General features: G+C 55.4%; 2 protein-coding genes across 3 annotated transcripts; both read left to right on the plus strand.

Annotated features, from left to right (window-relative positions):
* Nucleotides 1–840: 840 nt before the first annotated feature.
* Dusp2 (dual specificity phosphatase 2) lies at nucleotides 841–3,057 on the plus strand. Its single transcript, XM_003471517.5, has 4 exons — nucleotides 841–1,326; nucleotides 1,416–1,537; nucleotides 1,867–2,086; nucleotides 2,195–3,057. The coding sequence occupies exons 1-4, from the start codon at nucleotides 936–938 to the stop codon at nucleotides 2,407–2,409; spliced, it is 948 nt and encodes a 315-aa protein (XP_003471565.1). The 5' UTR covers nucleotides 841–935; the 3' UTR covers nucleotides 2,410–3,057.
* A 1,098-nt stretch (nucleotides 3,058–4,155) lies between these two features.
* On the plus strand, nucleotides 4,156–20,210 carry Astl (astacin like metalloendopeptidase). 2 transcript variants are annotated; one of them, XM_063229951.1, is made up of 9 exons: nucleotides 4,156–4,743; nucleotides 7,697–7,822; nucleotides 9,319–9,380; nucleotides 10,388–10,481; nucleotides 10,825–10,942; nucleotides 11,454–11,635; nucleotides 14,298–14,379; nucleotides 14,487–14,632; nucleotides 19,258–20,210. In XM_063229951.1, the coding sequence occupies exons 1-9, from the start codon at nucleotides 4,632–4,634 to the stop codon at nucleotides 19,689–19,691; spliced, it is 1,356 nt and encodes a 451-aa protein (XP_063086021.1). In that variant the 5' UTR covers nucleotides 4,156–4,631; the 3' UTR covers nucleotides 19,692–20,210. The 2 variants fall into 2 exon arrangements, with proteins under 2 accessions (XP_063086021.1, XP_003471753.2); XM_003471705.2 differs by lacking the exon at nucleotides 4,156–4,743 and adding an exon at nucleotides 6,974–7,079.
* Nucleotides 20,211–20,510: the final 300 nt, after the last annotated feature.

The raw sequence follows: 20,510 nt of genomic DNA on the forward strand, positions 1-20,510 counted from the left end.
TCGCAGTTGGCCTGACAGGGGAAACGCTTCTCCCCAGGCCCCTGGGGGTTTCCCTGGGCCCTGGGAGAAGAAGCTTTGCCGGCTCCTAACTGGAAACTCGTCACAGGCCTCTGCTCCCCACCACCAAAGCCCCCTAGACCGTCCCGGACCCCTCTAGGCCAAAGACCAGGGGCCTGGTTGGGTCCAGGGAACCAGGGTCTGGCTTCACAGAGCCACCAATCTATGGTGAACCCTGATGATGGTTTCAGGGTGGGGTGATTCCTAAGGGTCTGTAAGTAAGAGGAAAGGGACTCTACTTGGGGGCACCCCATCCTTTGGAGAATCATCTGCAGCAGCTGGCATCTGTCAGGTTTTTTTCTTGGTGGGGTGGGGGGTGGGGATGAGACAGGGTCTCCCTCTGTAGCACAGATTAGTTTCGAACTCCCAGCGATCCTTTTGCCTCAGCCTCCAGAGCGCTGGGATTGCGGGAGTGCCCCACCTCACTAGGGATTTCTATTGTCACAAACTTCTAGGAGGAAGACCCTGGTCAAGGAAGGGAATCCGAAAAGGGTGTAGGGAGCCCCACAAGCCCCGAGGTCCGTGGATGGAGCTGCGTGGCTGCGAAGTCCAGTTCCCAAGCACAGACTGGCCAGGAGCGTTCTCGCTGGCTGGGGTGCAAAGATCCGGGAAGGGCGCCCAAGTCTCGCAAGCACCTTCCCCCACAAGCCGCTCCCCGCTTCCCTCCCTGGCCGCCAGGCCCGCGCGCCACGTGAGCGCGGGGGCGGGGCAGCGCCTTCCTGCTGTGCCCTTGTATGGTGCCCCGGAGGCCGGCCTGCGAGTACTTAAGCCCAGGCGCCGCCGACGGCGCCCAGAGACGACAAGTGGCTCGGAACGCGCAAGAGCCCGGCACTAGAGCGAGAGGGAGGCGAGGCGGAGGCTCGGGGAGCGCGATCGCCATGGGACTGGAGACTGCACGCGAGGTGGAGAGCGCGGCGCTGGGCGCGCTGCTGCGGGAGCCGCGGGAGGCCGAGCGCACGCTGCTGCTCGACTGCCGCCCGTTCCTGGCCTTCTGCCGGGGCCACGTGCGGGGCGCGCGGCCGGTGCCCTGGAACGCGCTGCTGCGGCGCCGAGCGCGCGGACCCCCCGCCGCTGCCCTTGCCTGCTTGCTGCCCGACCGCGCGCTCCGGGCGCGTCTGACCCGCGGGGAGCTGGCGCGCGCGGTGGTGCTGGACGAAGGCAGCAGCGCCTCGGTGGCCGAGCTGCGGCCTGACGGCCCGGCGCACGTGCTGCTCGCCGCGCTGCTGCACGAGACCCGCGCGGGACCCACCGCCGTGTGCTTCCTGCGAGGTGAGCGCCCCTGCCCCGTGCGCCGCCCCGCACCGCTGCCCGCCTCCGTGCCGAACCCTCTCCGCTAACTGCTCTTCCCCTTCCCGCAGGAGGCTTCGATGGCTTCCAGGCCTGCTGTCCTGATCTGTGCTCCGAAGGTCCCGCCCCGGTGCTGCCCCCTGCAGGGACCGAGAGCAGTAACACTGACCTCAGGGTTCCCGTTTATGACCAGGTGAGTTGTGATCTGGCCCCCTTGTCACTGTCCCCTACTTATCCCCATGCTAAATAGGCGTATCTAGGGAAAGAGGGAGAAGTCTCTGCACATTCACCTTTGTGTGCGTGAGCGTGCTTGTGTGTGTGTGTGCGTGTGGAGAGGGCCTCAGTGAGTCTGCATCAGCCCCAGTGTGTTTGGGTCACGTGGAGCACGTGGAGCTGAGTGTCCTCCGAGTTGTGCCCTTGCTCAGAGGCCCTGGGCCAGCCGCGATGTGTCCCGGGGATGGTACTCAGTCTGCCAGGCCAGGGCTGAAAAGGTCTCATCATCGCTCTGACCTTCTCCTCTAGGGAGGCCCCGTGGAAATTTTGCCCTTCCTGTACCTGGGCAGCTGCAGCCACTCCTCGGACCTGCAGGGCCTGCGGGCCTGCGGGATCACCGCGGTCCTCAATGTGTCCGCCAGTTGCCCCAACCACTTCGAGGGCCTGCTTCGCTACAAGAGTATCCCGGTGGAGGACAACCAGATGGTGGAGATCAGCGCTTGGTTCCAGGAGGCCATAGGCTTCATCGGTAAGGGGGACTTAAGTCCAGAGCCTGGGAAGGTGGTGCCACCGGAGGGGAGGCTGGGGACACCCATCTCCTGGCTGGTCCCTGACTCCTACCCTGTCTCTCTTAAAGACTCAGTGAAGAACAGCGGAGGCCGGGTGCTTGTCCACTGCCAAGCAGGCATCTCGCGCTCTGCCACCATCTGCCTGGCCTACCTGATCCAGAGCCGCCGGGTGCGTCTAGACGAGGCCTTCGATTTCGTGAAGCAGCGCAGGGGGGTCATCTCCCCCAACTTCAGCTTCATGGGGCAGCTGCTGCAGTTTGAGACGCAGGTGCTGTGTCACTGAGGCAGGGCCATCTTACAGCCCATTGCCACTGCACCCTCCAACAGCACACGTGTGGGGGCCCTGTGACTAAGTGCGTCCCTCACGGTGGTGGGGGGCTGCTGCCTCCTTGAGTCTGAAGAGCCCCCTGGTGGGGCTGCAAGGAATGCAGCAATGCTGACCTCTGTGACCAGGTGCTCTTCTGCTGGGGATTTAAGGGCTGGCCCTGACTCAGGGGACAAGGACCCAGGGCTTGTCTGCTCTCTCCGGCCTGTCCTCCTCAGCAGAAATTAACTGGACTCTACACCCTGGACTCTCTGGTCCCATCGCCACGTTGAAGCCAGGGAGCCCCAGGGAACAAAGCTGTGACAACCAGGAGCCCCGTGGTGGGGAGGGGTCCTGGAGCCAGAACCTGAGCCCTGTGCTCCTGGAGGAGCCGGGAACGCGGAAGTGACGCGTGTGTCACGTAAAGGACCCCTGGCTCGCGTGTTAGTCTGCGCCAGCGTTTCTCGCCTGTGTTGGCGCCGGAAAGTTATTTGTGTCCAACTGACATTTAACACTCCTTCCCCCACTTCCTCCCAGCCTGTGGGCGGGGGCTGGAAACTTAGCACTTTATATTTATACAGAACACGGGGGGGGGGGGTCAATAAAATATTTGTTTTATTTAGAAAACTCCCCAGTGTCTGGTCTTCCCTCCCTGCCCAGGAAGGGTCCCGAGCTGTTTTCTGATTGGGTTGCACCGCCCCTCCCCCGACAAAGGTCTTGGCCCATGATCACAGCGATTGGGGTGCGTGTGGGAGAGTGCGTGTGTCCCCCAGGAGCCTGTGTTCCCCGTGTGTGACTTCCGGTGTGTGTGTGCGTGTGTGAGGCTTTTCCTTCCTCGCAAGAGGGCAGCCCGGGCTGTCACCTCTACCTGAGTCCCAGGCTGGGCCCGAGGCCTCAGCCTGCCTGGCCCTGCTGGGGTGCATGGTGGCCCCTGTTTCTGAGCCTCTCCTTGTCCCCAGGAAGTGTGTGACCCAGCGTCTGGGGAGACGATGCGGCACTAGGGATTAGTGGCTCTCACAGTGGCCCAGCCAGCTTCTTCCTGCTGGACACTGGAGGGGCGCCCTGCCCAGCGCTCACCGGCAACTTGGCCCTTGTGCGGGAGTGGAGGGCAGCACTGTGGCTGGCTGGGGTGGTGTGGGGGAGCTGGCCTGGACGCCTCCGAGTCATCCGGGACTCCTTTTGGTCCTGAAAGTGTGTGCCTGGAGGGTGTTCCGGGTGTCAGATGAGAGAGCCAGGTTGTTTTGTGTTTGTTTCCCCCAACACTGTGGATTGAACCCAAGGCTTTCCCACTTGAACTTTTTAATTTAAATTGAATTGAATTTTTTATAAATTTTATTTAAAAGAGAAAAAAATGACGAAACTCCAAAGTAAGATAATAGGAGAGTAACAATGGTTAATACTTGGCATATTGTTATCTTTAAATTAGTTACTTAGAATCAAGATAAAGGCATTTGGTTGTCCAAACAATATTAGCACAAACTTTTCAATGAACTGAGAGAAATTAGCAGGATAACTATCCTATCTTTTAATATATATTTTCCCTCTTCATTCCCCCATTCCAGTTTCTCTTTCCTTTTGAACAGTTTCTTCTCATTTTACAATGTTGTACATTGTCAATGTTATTTACTCTCCCAGCTTCTCACACCAGGGAGACAGCACGATATTGACACACATGAATCTGATTTCTTTCACTTGAGTATGGTTTCAAGTGGCATCCATTTACCTATGAAAGTCTCCAGTTTATCCTTGGCTAGTTTATCGGCTGCACCAGTCTGCACTTCCACCAGCAGTGGAGAAGTTTCCTTTTTTCCCAAGGACTCTCCAGTACTTGTTACTGTTTAATTTCTTAATTAGTAGCCATTTTTTTTTCCAGGGTGAGGTGGAATCCCAGTGTTGTTTGAATTTGTATCTCTCGAATGACCAGTGCTCATGGACATTTCTTTTGCTGCCCATGTTTTTATTTTTTATTTTGAAATAGGGTCTTGCTAAGTTTCTCAGGCTGGGCTTGAACTTCCAGTCCTGCTTTGGCCTCCCGAGGTGCTTGGGGTACCAGTTTTGCTTACCTTCTCTGTATCGCTTCTTCTGCTGCAAAGTGGTCTCATCGCTGCCCCTGGCTTGTGGGCTGTAGATGTGGCCAAGGTGCCCTGTCAGATGGCTGAGGACCCTGGGGGCCGTCCTGGCTGGTGTTTGTACACGTCCCCATGGACAAGCACTCATTCCCTGAAGCCCAGTGGTCCCCACTGCCCTCTGGAGGAAGGCGGAGCACTCTGGGGAGGACTCAGCTGCCTGCCTGCTCTCCCCCAGCTTCCCTGGGTAAGTGGTCCCACCTGCATCCCACCTGGGCGCCCAGCTCATACACTGCAGGGCTGGCGGCTGGGGCCTTGTGCTGTACCCATTCCCCTCCCCTTCCCGGTGTTTTTGATAGTTTGTCTTCCAAAAAAATGAAACTTCTTCTTCTCTATTTATTTTAAAATGCAGCTAGGCATGGTGGTACATCCCTGTAATCCCAGCATAGGGGAGGCTGAGGCAGGAGGAGTGGTTTCCAGGCCAGCCTGGAATACATAGCGAGACCCTGTTCAAAAAACCAATAAAATAAACTAACAAAATAAAACTTTAACTACCTGTTCTAGTAAAAAAATACACTATACAAAATGGATCACTTTTACTGTTTTAAGGGTTCAGTAGTTTTATGTAGGCCCTCAGGCTGGACAAGCCAGCTGGGGTTTCTGTCTTGCGAAACAGAAACTGCCTGCCCATTTACTCCCACTGTGCTGGCCTCTGTCCGAGCTCCCACACAGGAATGTGACCACACGAGGGACCTCGAGAATTGGGCTCAGACCACATCAGTCATCTTGAGCATCGAGCCCGGCTTTGTTCCCTAGAGGAATCTCTTCAAGACTGACTTTGTGAGTCCCTTTTCTACTCGAGCTCGGTGATAATTATCATCATTTTAATTTCTTTTTTTTTTTTTTCTGTCTTTTTTGAGACGGGATCTGGCTATGCAGTTCAGGCTGGACTTGAGCTCACTTTGTAGCCCAGGCTGGTCTTGAACTCCCAATGATCCTCCCACTTCAGCCTCCCGAGTGCTGGGATTACAGGCGTGAGTCACCACGCTCAGCTCATCATTTTAATTTCTATTTTCAGCACTTCTTTCTCCCTTGGCACTGAGGGTGGAACCAGGGAGCTCCCCCACTTTGCTGTGTCCTTATCCCTTTTTATTTTGAGGCAGAGTCTTGCTAAGTTGTCCAGGCTGGCCTTGAATTTTCGATTTTCTGCCTCCGTCTCCCTGGTAGCTGGGCTTGCAAGTGTGCACTCTATGTGTGGCTTCACTGAGGATGGGCAGCCCGGTGTGTCCTTCTTTATGGGTCCTATTTTGTGTCCCAGCATTGCTGAGGTGTAACCGACAGATGTAGTCATGTATGTTTAAGGTGTACCTCAGGACACCTTAGGTTTGTGTGTTCACAGTGCAATGACCATAGAGCAAGCCAAGTAGCAGGTCCAGGGTGTGCGTGCGACATGCCTCAGCACTCTACCCAGGCCTCAGGGCACCTGCCTTCACCTCTCATCTCCTCGGGCTTCTGATTTCTGTCTCGAGAAGTGCTGGACTCCAGGCCCACAGGGACATGGAGATGGGACAATGGATGCTGTCCTTAGCTGTCCCTTCCTTCCCTGGGCACTGGCGGTGGAGTCGTTGCTTCCAAATTCTGCCAGGTGCCCACAAGCTCACCTCCAGGATATCAATATCACTGGGTCCCTGGGGTGGCCAGGCTGGTGACAGATAGAAAGACGGGTAAGGAGTGACTGTCTGAGTCTGCAGGCTGGGGATGCACACAGGCTGCCCACGCAGGCTGCAGGAGGTGTGACAGGGCTCATGGGTGTGGCGGGGCTGAGTGCCCCATGTTCCATCCTCCCTGCATGGGTGCTGGTGACAAGGGGCATTTGGATGTGAAATATCAGGGAGCCCTGCACTTGTGACCGTGAATAGATCTCTCCCTTTCTTTCTTCCTGGCTTCCTGGCTTTCTCCCATCTCAGGCTCCAGAATGCTGGAATTATAGGTGTGTGCCTCATGTTCTATTTGCGATCCTTTGCTTTTCTATACGGATAGGAAAATAAAAGGTATAGTGACATTTCCTCTGTCCGAATATCCTGGGGGGCCTCGGGGGCTCGAGCAGCTTTTCCCATGTCTCTGTGTGCAATGAGGGCACAGTACCCCCCCCCCCCCCCCCGCAGGATGAGGGAGCCTAGCCCGCAGCCCCTCGAGGCCCAGAGCACCCTCCTACAATGCGGCTCTGCCCTCTGGTGGCCGGAGGGGACCTTAGCCGAGCCACAGGCTCAACAAAGAGGGCCTGGCAGGTGGGATGGTTTGGAAGGCCCCGGCCTGGGCTGGGGGCCACGGGTGGGTGGGGAGGGTGACAGCTGGGGGTGGTTGGGGGCACAGGTGGAGGTGGTCGTCTGGGTGGAGGTGGTTGGGGGCTGCAGGTGGGAGCTAGAGAAGCAGCTATTTAAGGCGGGGGGAGGTGATCAGGATGTGGTGGTGGTGCTGAGCCGGCAATCTGGTTGCCTTATCCTGCTGGGGGCTGGTGGGGGCCCACTATGGGGTGCAAGGGGGGCTTGTGGCTCCGGGTGCTGGGTCTGCTCTCTTTGCCAGGTAAGCAGAGAGGCCAGGAAGGGGAGCAGGGGCTTCTTTGAGGTTCCTGGCTCTTGAGAGACTGGGGCAGCAGAGCGCAGGAGTCTCATCCAGCCTGCCTTCTTTTGGGGCGGGGTTTCCACGCTGGCCCGGCTGGGGTGAGGGGCAAGTCCCCCAGGCTGAGCTCATTTCCCAAAACCCCAGGCTGAGAAAGGGAGTCATGGGGCAGGGTCTGAGCCTGGCCCTTGTTCCCAGGCTTTAAAAATGTTTTTGGTGGCACTGGGGATCGAACCCAGTGTCTTTGTATTCAGTTTTGTCCTTGAGTCCCTTCTAAAATTTGTATTCTGAGACAGGACTTCTCTAAACTTGATAAGTTCCCAAACTTGCCATTCTCCTGCCTCAGCCTCCCCGAGTGCAGGGATTACAGTCCTTACTACCAGCCCAGGGTTAGGCCCTTGAGGGGCCTCCTTCCTTGAAGTTGGCCCCCTGGCACTTGTTGAGCTGAGCTGGGCCAAGCAGGCCACCTCTGGAACCAGCTGGCCATCCTCCCTCAGGGGCCCGGTCTGCACCCACCCCATATCCTGCTGTTGTGTTTCCGCTGGGGGGGGCACCCATGCATCTGCACTGTGTCTGGGCAGAGGTGATCCTCGGAGTGTCCCCGGCTTCTCAGTGTGCAGGAGACTGCAGCGACAGTTTCTCAGAAGAACTCATTCCTGAGGGCACCCAGGCGTCTTGGGACAAGGACATCCCAGCTATTAACCAAGGTGAGGGCACTGTGCCTCCTCGTGGCCTGGAGGGAATGACACTGTCCTGTGGATGTGAAACCTGCACTCGTATTTAGAGGTGCAGGAAAAGCTGGGAGGAAATGGACCAGCAGGAAGAGTCCTACGGGCCAATGCTTAAATCTGTTTTTTTGCAGCTTTTCTGGTGGATTGCTGTCTTTTTTTGGGGGGGGGGAAGGGTTCTAGTAATTTAGGGCCTTCTCAGTGAGCTATATCATCAGCTCTTTTTTGTTTTGAGACACTGTTGATAAGTTACTAGGTAGTGATCCTCCTGCCTCAGCCTCCCAGAGTGTTGGGAGTACAGAGGTGCACCACTTCGCCCAGCTAAGACTGAAGGTCTTAAAGTGACTTGGCAAGAGTATAAGGCACTGGCTCAGCCTGGAAGCAAGCTAAACCATCAGCAGATGTTTGAGGTGTGAGCTACCCTGGGAGGGACCATCTGCAGGTATGACCCAGCCTGCAGCCAGAGGCTTCCCTCTCTGGGGAGGGGGAAGTCTCATCCGAATGGAGCTGGGTGTAGAGATGAGGGCCCCAGTGTGGTAAAGCCAGGGTGACTGTGCCCTCTGATGGACCCTAAGGGAATGCAGTGGCGGTCATGTGATCATGCCCCTTTTTTTCTGGGCTGGGCCTTTAGGGGACCCCAGTCCCCTCTCTGGTCACCGTGGAAGGTCTGAAAAGAGCCTCTCCCGGCACTGACTTTCAGATGCCATGGGGAAATCCCATCCTAGTGACCTCACACTCTCCGGGAGCCCCTGCAGTGACCAACAGCCCCTATACCCTGCCCAGTGGCCCTGCCTGAGAAGCTGGGTGTCCCAGCTGCTTACTGCTAATGGCTCCCAGCTGGGCCGGATCCCAGCACAGGCCCCTGGGAGACCGCCCATTGTTGCCGGTGTGGCCCATGGTGGCTCGGAGGAGTGTGTGCCTGGCTTCGCCCTCGCGGGGGCAGGCATGTACACTCTGAGCCCGTGTCCTCCAGGTCCCTCCTGAGCCAAGGCTTTTTCCTGCGGAAGTCGCTTGCAGGAGCAGCGGAGAAGCCTGGCCGAGCCTTGCCGGCAGGGGGCGCGCGAGAGCCAGACTCACCGCTTCCCCTGGCGGTGCAGGGGTGGCGGTAGCACCTCGAGGGTGCTGGATGTGACCACGAGTAGGGGGTGCTGGGGACCCTGAAGTGGGGAGCGGCCCGGGTTCTGAGGAGCGCAGCTTGGGATGGGGCTTGAGGACCCAATAGGGAGAAGCCATTTCCTAACCACTGGAGCCCCGGGCAGCCAAAGCTGAGTTTGTGCAGCAGAAGGGGCGATCAGATGGGGGGTGGGCGAGGCAGGCTGTGCAGCCACCTGAGGCCACCCAGCCCCAGTACTCAGGGGAGCTCTCGCTCCAAAGTAGAGCGATGCATAGGGAAGCTTCGGACCTCGCACTGAAGCCATGCCGGGCCTGTCCCTGCAGCCCATGGCCTGACACAGGTCCCTGTCTTCTTCCTCCAGGGCTCATCCCGGAGGAAAGCCCAGATGGCAGCTTCCTTGTGGAAGGGGACATCATCCGGCCAGTGAGTGTGCACTCCAGGGCCCTCTGAGCTGACCCAGGAGGGGCCCGTCTCACAGCTGGGTGGACACCCCTTCCTGCCAAGGTCAGGGTAGCTGTTCTAGAGGAAAGGCAGCGTGGGCACTAAGGGAGGGTGGCTGCTGAGGTGGCACCACTTCAGCCCAGGAGGGCTTCCTGGAGGAGGAGGTGGTGGAGGAGGTGGGAGCCTTCATGATCCTGCCTGGGACCCAGCCAAGGGCAGGTGCTCAGGAACAGCAGGATGAACATGGGCTGCAAGGAGTCGCCTGGTGGGTGGGGAGATGTGGGTGGTCGTGATGATGGGGCAAGAAGCGCCAGGAGGAATGTAGGGACCACCTGGGCAGTCAGAGGGAAGAGGCCATGGGACTGGAGTGGCCAGCCGGCGAGGAGGGAGCAGCACTGTCCAGCGTAGTGATGTTAGAAGGAGAGAGAGAGAGAGAGGATGAATGAGAGAGAATTTTAGAAGATAGAGTGGCAGATGCTTCTGACTTAGGCCGGTGGCGGGGACAGCACCTGTCCAGCTGGGTTGGGGGTGCCTCTGTAGGAGGGATGTGAGAGCCAAGGTGAAGCCCGCAGGCTGTGTCCCAGGTTATCCTGTGAGGCCTGGGGAGGAGGACACTGCTGTGAGAGCAGGGTGGAGCCCATCTTGGGCTGCTGGCGAGCCGGGCCACTGAGAGCCGACCCCGGCGTTCTGTTTGGGGCAGTGATGGAGAAAGGCCATTACCCTGGCAGGGCCCCATCCTCATCTTTCCCTCTTTAGGGTGGCCCTGCTTTGCCAAGGTGCTAGGTCCTCTGGCTGAACTCCTCCACCCGAGAGTTCTGTTCTCTTAGACCAGGCCTGTGTCTTGGCCATCAGGATGCCCATGCGGGCTCTTAGCCTCCCACATTCCCGCCCTCCACTTCCTCTCACATCCATAGTGGCCTGGGGCGTGGTGCCCTTGGGGACATGGAGCCTTGGTGTTCTGTGTCCCCTGAGCTGCCCTCTCTCCTCAGAGTCCTTTCCAGCTGTTGTCGGTGACCAACAATAAGTGGCCTAAAAGCGCTGATGGTGTTGTGGAGGTCCCCTTCCTGCTGTCCAGCAAGTATGGTAGGCATGCGTGGTATGGGCCTGCCCACCCCACAGCTCTTTCCTGCCCGGGGTCTTCTCCCCCTTTCCCCGTGTGGCCACTTCTTCTCCCCACCCACAGAGCTCTTCCCTGGGGGCTGAGAAGGGGGACATATGGGGCCTCTCTGGTCCCCTCAAGTCACATTAGATTCTCACAGGGGCGTGACACATCCTACCGTGACCTTTGCACTCGAGGCATGCAGATCTGTGGAAAAATTGTCTTCCACAAAACCCATCTCTGGTTCCAAAACTGCTAGGAACCTCTGGCCTCAAGGGCTGGAGTCCTGTTCGTGGCAGGGGCTCAGCCAGGGGGTGTCATCCACAGATGAGCCCAGCCGCCGGGTCATCCTGGAGGCCTTTGCAGAGTTTGAACGCTTTACGTGCATCCGGTTTGTCACCTACCAGGGCCAGAGAGACTTCATCTCCATCATCCCCATGGCTGGGTGAGCTGGGAGGCACAGGCAGAGCTGGAGGGCGCCAAGCTAGGTCTGGCCCAACTGGGATCCCCACTGCCCCACCCGCCCCTAACGTATGCCCCGTCCCCAGGCCAGGACCCTGGTCCATAGAGCCCTGTCTCCCAGAGGGAGAGGCTCTGGGTGGGGCCTACAAGTCACTTAAGTCTAGGGGAGTTCCCTAGGAACTCCCTTTTCCCTTCTCTCCAGGGTGGGGGGTGGTGGTACCTGGGATGAGGGCCCTGGGGGTATGGGCTGGGGTTATGTTGTGGGCCCACCCAATGAACCGGGTGTCATCCCTGAGAATGTCACTTCCCACCTCCTCTTGGCAAACCAGGCCAGCAACCAGGCTGCACTGGCCCATTTCCCCCAGGGCCAGGCTGTCAAGGCCAGGACCCATCTGGTGCCCACCCATCTCAGGACCTGGCAAGAAGGGACGGGACCCACTTGCTCGGTGCCTTGCCTGGGTGGCACCCAGCTGGCTCCTTCTGGTGTCTTGCAGGTGCTTCTCTGGTGTGGGCCGTAGTGGAGGGATGCAGGTGGTGTCCCTGGCACCCCCCTGTCTCCGCAGAGGCCGGGGTATCGTCCTGCATGAGCTCATGCATGTGCTGGGCTTCTGGCATGAGCATGCACGTGCTGATCGCGACCGATACATCCGTGTCAATTGGCATGAGATCCTGCCGGGTAAGATAGGGATCCAGGCAGGATGGGGTGCCCCTTGCTCCCTGAGTAACTCAAGCTGCAATGATACTAGATGTTCTGCTCAGTGGGGAGTGAGGGCAGAGTCTGCCTGCCAGCCAGGGACACTAAGCCGGAACAAAAGCCTGGCAGGTAACAGGCAAGGGGTGCAGGACAGCTCTGCAGGGCTGGAGTGTGAGAGACAGGCACTGAGGGGTACATGGAACCGAGGCAGCCTGGCAGGCTGAGCCGGCAGGAGGAGGAGCCCCTGCCCAGCAGCCTGTGAGCAGCAGCCGCGTGCAGGGATCAGATCCCGAAGTGCTAGAGGCCTGGTCCAGAGGAAGGGAGAAGACAGACAGATGGCAGCCTGTGCAGGTGGGTGTGGAGGAGGGCTGTGAGTGCTGGGGACAGGGCATGTGGGGAGTCGCAGGGCTTCTGCAAGCATTAGCCCCTAGGGTGGGGCCTTTTCTGATGCTGAGGTGTCAACCCAGGGGAACCCCGAGGGCCAAAGAGCAGTGTTTGTGGATTTCCCAGAGCCTGGGTACTCAGGGCCACACCCAGCTGGAGAAGTGTGCATGGGTATGTGTGATGGGGGATGCAGAGTCTCTCGTGGGCCCCTGCGAGCATTTGCTGTGACAGTGTGACAAACTCGCCACTTTAAAACAGCAGACTGAAGACAGACATTCTGATCAGGAGGTAGAGTTGAATCTGATAACAACCCACCCTGCTAGTCTCCCTCAGAAGTTAAAATGAAAAATAACAAGCCTTTCTTTTAGCTCTGAAGTTCAAGAAACCACACGGGTTCTTTTTTTTTTTTTTTTTTTTTTTTTTGGTGTCAGGAGTCCAACTCAAAAGAGGTGCCTTGCCACGGAGTGAAATCCCCAGCCTGATCACTGGGATTCTTAATGTGAATCATGAGATGCTGCCTTAAAACCTCTGCCTCCCAGCCAAGGCAGCGTGGGGACAATGTGTAGGGATAGAGAGTCGAGGCCGTTCAGATAGAAAACAAATGAACCGAACGCCCCAATTTAAACGAAGAAAAATAAATGAAAGAGGGAGGGGATGATGAGTCGTTTTGACAGGCATTAAGGAAGGTGAGAGGGGTTTCCCTAACAGCACAATAAGCTGAATGCCAGCCTCACTGGGCTGGGGACAGAGCTCAGTGGAGGAGCGCTTGCCTGGCATGGGTGGCGCCTTGGGTGCCATCCCCAGAAACACCAAAACCCACTAGTGACCTACGAGGGGAAAATGTGGCTTCTGCTAATACAGAAAAGTGAGATCACCTTTGGTTTTTAGTTCTTGTGTACAGAGTGAAGGAATTAGCTATGCTGGGGTAGGGAGGGAGGATCTCAGGGCAAGGGGGATGAAGTAGGAACCTTGGACTAAAAATCTTTAATGATTCATTTTTGATTTAATGCATATATTGCCTGTGTTTTTTTGTTTGTTTTGTCTTCTTGAGACAGGGTCTCACCATGCAGTTTAAGCTGGCTTTGAGCTCACTTTGTGGTCCAGGCTGGTCTTGAACTTGCAACAATCCTCCTGCCTCATCCTCCTGAGTGCTAGGATTACAGACATGTGCCTCAAGGCCTGGCTGCAAATATTGCCTATTAAAAATTGTGTTTAAAAATAAAAGGGCCTGGGCGTAGTGGCATAAACCTGTAATTCTAGCTATTCAGCAGGCTGAGGCAGGAGGACCACAAGTTTGAGTCCAGTCTGACCAACTTCTGTTCTTTTGCTTTGAGACCAGGTCTTGTGCACTGTGTGGTGCAGGCTGACCTTGAACTGCTTACATAGCCCAGGCTCTTGAGTGCTGAGATTACAGGATTACCACGCCCAGTCTGAGCAATTTATTGGGCCCCTGTCTCAAAATAGGAAGGGCTGGGAACCGAGTTTAGCACTCCCTGTGTTTCCCCCCAGTACTACAGAAGCTAAGAAGTCTGGGGTGTGCTATTTCAGGCAGGCAGAGGTGCTGGAATGCTGAGCTGCTTAGTGCTAAGGTGGCTGGTGAGGACCCTGGGGAGGAGGAGTGTATGGATGTCACCGAAGCTGGGTCTGGGGTGGGGGAGTGGGCAAGGATGGAGGGCACAGCACCCTTTCAGGAGCTCACTCCGAGGGGGCAGGAGGTAAGCCGGCCCCTCCCAGGCCTGAAGAACCTCACGATAGGGGGATATAGAAGTTGCAAAGCATAAATATGTTTTTTAAATAGAGAAGTGGGCACTGGCCAGCCAAGGTGGCAGCAGGATTGTGGGGCACTTGAGGGCTGAAGCCAGATGGTCAGGTGCTCTGGGATGAGGCAGTGAGACCCAGGCTGGGGTGGGGAGGTGGGGGAAGCAGATCTGTAAGTTGGGTGTCGGGCTGGTGAACTTCCAAGCCGTGCTGCCAGCCGGTGGCATCTGGGAAGCTGGGGGGTCTGTGAACCCAGGCAGAGACTGGAAAGGAAGAGCTGGCTGCAAGGTCCCTGTGCCTCTGTCTCCCCTGGGGCAGGGCTGGATCCCTCCCAGGGCTTGAGGAGAGCAGGGGACAAGGACAGGTGTGCAGGACTCACACTAGGCCGTGGTCCCAGACTTCTCTTGCGAGTTATGAGCCCCCAGCAGTCTCCCCGCTTCCCTTGCCCGCCCGCTTGCGCTCCATTTGTCTCCAAGCTGCTTTTGTTGCTGATTTGTTTAAGGCTTTGAAATCAACTTCGTCAAGTCCCGGAGCAGCAACATGCTGGCGCCCTACGACTACTCCTCCGTGATGCACTATGGGAGGTGAGCTGTTCCGTCCCTCCCCTCCCCTCCCCTCCCCTCCTTCCCCCTTCCCTCCCATCCCCTGCCATTGTCAGTCCTGACACAGGCAGGTCACCCCTGGTTTCCAGGCTTGCCTTCAGCCGGCGCGGGGAGCCCACCATCACCCCGCTCTGGGCCCCCAGCGTCCACATGGGCCAGCGGTGGAACCTGAGCGCCTCGGACATCACCCGGGTCCGCAGGCTATATGACTGCAGCCCTGACTCCCACAGGAGAGGTGAGGGGCCAGGAGGGGCCGGCGAGGGAGGTGGATGAGGCTGCAGAAGGGCTGGTGGGGGGATCACTGGACACTCAGTGGATCCATGATGTAGAAGCATTAGGAGTTCACATTGCCTACGGTTACAGCTTCTTAGCGAATACAAAAAGTCATTTCTTTAGCCTAGAAAGTGGATATTTGCCAAAAACCTAGGGCAAATATTTTTAAGGGGGAAATATTAAAATATTAAGACAAGTTTTCCTATTGTCCACTCAAAACCAGTGGAGATCCTGACCATCCAGGTAAGAAAAGAAAGAGGAAGTGAAGGACAGAGGACAGAGGACAGATGTCACTAGTCAGAGCCAGTGTGCTGAGAGCGGTGGCATCTATAAACAGATTTCTAGAACTGAGATAACTTCAGGCTAAAGGTACAATGTATAAGAATCAAAGCCAGGGCGGTAGCTCAATGGGGTGCTGGCCTTCCATGGGCAAAGCCCAGGACTCAATCCCCATTGCTACACACAGCCCCTAAATGAATGAATCGTATTTCTGTGTAGCCTCAGAGATAAAAATAAAATCCCAAGGAAGAAAAGTGACAGAGCTGTATAAAATTTCTCTATGTAAAAAACATATATTTATGCTTTGCAAATTCTATATCCATCCCTTTTTCCCAAATCAAATTCAAGGGAAAATAAGAACAAAATCCATTTAAAAAATGCTAAATAGGTCTGGGTGTAGTGGTGCATGCCTGTAATGCCCAGCACTTGAGAGGCTGAGGCAGGAGGACTGCCTTGAGTTTGAGGCCAGCCCAGACTACACAGTGAATTCAAGGCCAGTCTGAACTACATAGTGAGTCCTTGTCTCCAAAAAATATTTGAATACATGCATTATAGTCAATGACAGGAAGACAAAGTATTGATAGTTGAAATCTTTCTCTCAATTTGGAGAGATTTTGAGAAATTCCCACTCAAAACTTCAATATGAGCTGGGCGTGGTGGCTCATGCCTGTAATCCCAGTACTCGGGAGGCTGAGGCAGGAGGATCGTTGTGAGCTCAAGGCCAGCCTGAACTGCATAGAAAGACTTTGTCTCAAAACAAAAACAAAAACCCCCAATAATGTTGATGGGAGAGTGTAATTCTATGTTTTTTTTTTTTTTTTTGGTACCTGGAATTAAACTTGGGATCCTATGCTTGCCAGGCAGGCACTTATGCTGCTGAGCTAAATCCCCAGCCCTAAATTAGTATTTTTTTGTATAATTCTAAAATTTATATGAAAACCCAATAATGGCCAAGCACAGGGACTGACCCCAGCACATGTCATCACAGTTTTATAGCAGGTCTTTATGTAAATGTAAGATACACAAACTGTTAGTGTAAAGATGTCCTTAGCATCTGTAGCATCATATGGTATCTGTAGCATGGGTTCACAGATAGGGAGCAGGGTGTCAAGTCTGCAGTGGACTGCACTCCAGAATGGAAGCTCCCTAATAAGAGGGCATTGCTGGTCTCTCAGGAGAGTCTGGGTTAGTGTCCAGAGGGTTCTGAGACAACCCGGTGTCTGCTTAGGGAAGTCAACTCCTAACTTGTCTTATGCATAGATAAATTCCACATGCAGAAATGACTTACATGTGCACGGAAAAACTTTACAACATTTAGACGAAACTGCAGCAAGATGTCTTCGTAGCTTTGGGGTATGGACAGATTTCTTTAATCAGCCAGCCAACCATATGCCTAAAACTAGAAGGATAATCCCTAAATTCAGCAATATTAACCATGATGACCTTTAGGAGGTACCATAGTCAAAAATACAAGTTATACCCTGGGAGTCTTGACAGCCTCTAACTGGTTGTACACAGAATGCGACTTTTTTGGGGGGAGGCCTTTTTTTTTGTTTTTGAGACGGGGTCTCCCTATGCAGTTTAGGCTGGCCTTGAGCTCACTTTGTAGCCCAGGCTGGTCTCGAACTAGCAGTGATCCTCCTGCCTCAGCCTCCTGAGTGATGGGATCACAGGGGTGCGCCACCAGGGCCAGTTTACATAGAAAGAATTTAGTAAGCGAGACAAATCATCAAATGGAAAAGTGGGCAGGATAGTGAGCAGGGCTCTCGGGAGAAAGCCAATGTGCCACAAACCCCTAAGGCTGGCAGCCTCGTTGGTAACTGAGGAAATGGAGTAAAGACCACGTACCACTTCCGGTCCCTGGATTGGCAGAAGCTTAAAATCCTGATAGCACTAAGCACCAGGAAGGGTGTGGAGCAGCAGGCACTGTTCACGGCTCTCACATGGGGGTGTGAGTTGCTGCAACCCTTTGGGAAAATGCTTTGACGCTGTGAGGCTGGGGTGTAGCAGCGTTGCCTAGATTCCTCTTTGTGGGCATTTCACATGTGATGTTCCCTCTCCTTCCTCCTCAGCCTAGGCTAATCACTAATCTTTTCTGTATTTATGGGTCTTTCATACAGTTATGTAATATGTAGCTTTTAATTAGTTTATTCCAAGCTGGCTGTAGTGGTGCTCACCTGTAATCCTGGCACCCAGGAGGCTGAGGCAGGAGGATCGATGTGAGTTAAGGCCAGCCTGGGCTACACAGAAAGACCCTGTCTCTTTTCCCCTGCATACTCACCCTCTTGTCCCTGTGCAGCTTTCATCAGTTGATGTACATTTGGGTGCTTTCTACCTTTTGGCTATTATGAATGCTACTATTATGGACATAAAAGATTCTGGGTCATTCTGCGTCTTTGTGGTAGAAACCTGGGTGCCCTGTTGGGCCCTGTGTAACCCCATCCTCACTGCCTCTCAGTTGCCAAACCTTTGCCGAGGTGGCTGTGCTGTGCTTTTCTTCCCGCCGGCAGGGAGGAGGGCACCCATTTCCTCGAATCTGGTCATGCCTGTAATCTATCCTTTGAGTGTCACTGCCTGCGTGGGTGAGAAAGGGTCTCACTGTCCCGTGATTTGTGTTTTTCTAATAATTAATGACGCTGAGTGGGCTGCTGGCCACCTGTGTGTCTCTGGAGGAGTTTACATACAGACCCTTTCCCTGGTTTTCAGCCGGGTGGTCTTTCCCCTGCTGAGTCATAAGAAGTCTTTACATATTCCTTACCCGTTATGTCCTTTGGAAGTATTTTAATATTCTGTGGATTTTTCTTCCCTTTCGAGATGAACATGGGCACATTTTAATTCTGAAGCCCAGACTTTTTATCACTGTACATTTGGTCTGCACCAAAAAGGTCCTGCCTGCCCAAGGTTGTGAAGCTTTGTGCCTGTGCATCCTCCTGCTAAGGAGGTCTGTGAGCCGCTCAGTGACGTTGGGAATGCTCTGAGTGGTAGGAGTCGGGCGTCTGTCTTTTATTGTTTGCATATAGCTGTGTGGTTGTCTCAGATTCATTTCTTAAAGATTTTTTATTTCTATTTTTTTTAGGAGACCTTGATGCATTTTGTAGTCCAGGCTGGCCTCGAACTCATGGCATCCTTCTAGCTTAGCCTGCTGAATGCTGGGTCACAGGGGTTTCACATGCCCAGCTTTCTTAAAGATGTTTTTTTGCTATATTCACATATCTTACTATATTGGATATCATATATTTTTTTTAAATTAAAGGGCATAGGCTGGGCAGTGTGCTAATCCTAGCACTCGGGAGGCTGAGGCAGGAGGACTGCTTCAAGTTGAGCCAGTCTGGACCACAAAATGAGTTCAAGGTCAGCCTGAATTGTGTAAGGAAAATCTGTCTCAAAAAGACAGAAAGAAAAAATCAAAGGGGATAATGTGAGAACTTTGTAGTCGATTCTAGAGGTGTGGCTATGGTAAGGAGCAGAAAGTTGGGAGGTGGCCGGAGGGGACTCATCAGGGGAAGGTTCTGTGGAGACAGCAGACACCGCTGATATGTTTGAGTGTGGAATGATTGGCTGGGAAAGAGAAGGTGCGGTGGCTACAGGAGCGGGATGGAAGATCATCGGGGTGAGGGTGGGGCTGTCCCTGTGGAGCCCAGGCACTTCCTCCGACCTCACAGGAAGAGGCCGGGCATAGACCTGAGTCTGCAGGTGGACCTGGAGATGCTGATCGCAGCCTCGGTCGGTCCTACAGTGAGTGAGGGGGCTGCTCTGTCCTCTGGGACAGGCTGAGGGGGGCAGCCCAGGGTGTCCCCGAGGATGGGATGTGCGGAGACCCATGATGTGTGGATGGCCCAGGCAGGGAGTGAGGGACGAGCTAGCTGCAGAGGGGTCCACTTGTGGGGTACCAGGCCTGGGGGTGGAGGGTCCACGAGATGGTTCTGGGTGCCGTTTCAGACGAGGGCAAGACTGGGGCATCACGGTGCTGGAGGAAGGTCCTGAAGGTAAAGGCTGAAGACCTGGATTGACATCAGGAGTCCAGGCCATGGAGGGGAGGTCACAGAAAGCCTGAGCCATGGGATCTCAGGTGGTGCCCTCAGGGGCCCCATGTGAGGAATGGGGTGGCTGTGCCGTCTTGCTCCTGGTGGGACTGCAGGAGTCTGGGTCTGAATGGTTCAGGCAGCAGCTTAGGAGGGACCCATTGGTTATCACCTGTGAGCTGGGCTCCGTGACGCCTGGAATAAGCCAAAGCCAGCCTGGGCTCCTTGCAGAGGTGACATGTCTTTTCTTCTGCTTCTGGGACCTCACTCCTGTCTCCTGCTCCAGGGTTCCAGGCCCACAGCCATGGAGGGAGTCCCACATCTGCGTCCAGACCTTACCTGCAGAGACTCCTGGAGGCGCTGCCGGGGGAATCCAGGAGCCCTGAGTCCAGTGATCCTGAAGCTGGCATTCAGCGTGTTGCTGCAGGACCCAGAGAGAGCCCTCAGGGGTGGGAGCCCCCTGCCTGGAGAAAGTTCAGTGCAGAGGCCTTAGGAAGACCACCTCAGACCCTGGATTCCTCCCCAAGGTCAAGGCCTCGAGCACTGGCACCGGGCATGGCTCTGGAGCCGTCCTGGCTGGCCCAAGTGCCCACAGAATCTCCAGCCCTATTTTCAGAAGCCAGAGAGCAGCTGACACCTGTCCAGGCCACTGTGGAGAGCCCAGGTCTTCCAGAAGGCTGGGAACCTGGAAGTCGCTTCAGGCGGATGCCCAGAGCTTGAGTGGGTGGCTTCTGTCTCCAAAGACAGCATGTTCTGTCTGAGCAGCTCAGTCATCTGACCCTTGAGCCCCTTAGGCAGCACCCCTGTCTGTTAGCCCCAGCCAGTGTCTCTCAGTGGCCTGAGCTGTCCCCTGTGGCCCTTCCCCAAGGGCTCCTAGGGACAGAGAGGGGCCCTCTGGGTCTGTCTGGAAGGCTGGTCTGATCTGCTTGCTCTTGTTTTTGCCCAGCCCTTGAGGCTGCAGCAAATGGCAAGAACATAACCCAAATAGAGGACTAGAAGTTCTCTCCACCTCCGGTCCCTGTTTCTAAAAGCTCTGGCCTGAGGGGACATGACAGGGTCACCCCACTTGGCCTTCCCTCCCCAATCCCCTGTATGACCCTGTATGGTTCCAGGAGCAAAGCCACTCTCTGGGTGCACCCCAATCCCCAAGGGTACCATGCTGGGGACCTGCAGATCGAGGGGTGAGAGGGCCTGGGGCCTTGGCTGTGGGGGGAAGCAGAAATAAAGTTGGATGCATGCTGTGTGCGCTATGCTGAGCTGACTCCCACACAGGTGAGCACATGGGTGGCCCCTGGGGTTGCGCCCTCTTCCAGGGGTCAGACAGACTTCGGGAGGTAAGTGGACCTGCTCTAGGAACCACAACTAGGGAGCAGGGTTGGGGACTGAAGTTGGTCTTGAAGTTCCAGCAACAATGTGACCTTTGCTGGCTTCTGCGGGGTCACGTGTCACTGCATCCCTTATCACTGAGAAAAGACAAAGGAAGAGACAGACATAGGTCTGGCCTTGGGGGCCATGGTGACTTCTGGGGGTTATGGAGAG

This window comes from Cavia porcellus, unplaced genomic scaffold, assembly GCF_034190915.1.
Source record: "Cavia porcellus strain 051 isolate PalLab524CR breed Dunkin Hartley unplaced genomic scaffold, mCavPor4.1 scaffold_18, whole genome shotgun sequence".
NCBI lineage: Eukaryota > Metazoa > Chordata > Mammalia > Rodentia > Caviidae > Cavia > Cavia porcellus.

Coding starts and splice junctions, on each gene's coding strand:
- Astl (XM_063229951.1), top strand. CDS start 4,632: ATGGACAAGCACTCATTCCCTGAAGCCCAGTGGTCCCCACTGCCCTCT. Junction 10,482..10,824: donor CCTGCTGTCCAGCAAGTATG/GTAGGCATGCGT, acceptor TGTCATCCACAG/ATGAGCCCAGCCGCCGGGTC. Junction 11,636..14,297: donor TTGGCATGAGATCCTGCCGG/GTAAGATAGGGA, acceptor GATTTGTTTAAG/GCTTTGAAATCAACTTCGTC.
- Dusp2 (XM_003471517.5), top strand. CDS start 936: ATGGGACTGGAGACTGCACGCGAGGTGGAGAGCGCGGCGCTGGGCGCG. Junction 1,538..1,866: donor GGGTTCCCGTTTATGACCAG/GTGAGTTGTGAT, acceptor CTTCTCCTCTAG/GGAGGCCCCGTGGAAATTTT. Junction 2,087..2,194: donor GGAGGCCATAGGCTTCATCG/GTAAGGGGGACT, acceptor TCTCTCTTAAAG/ACTCAGTGAAGAACAGCGGA.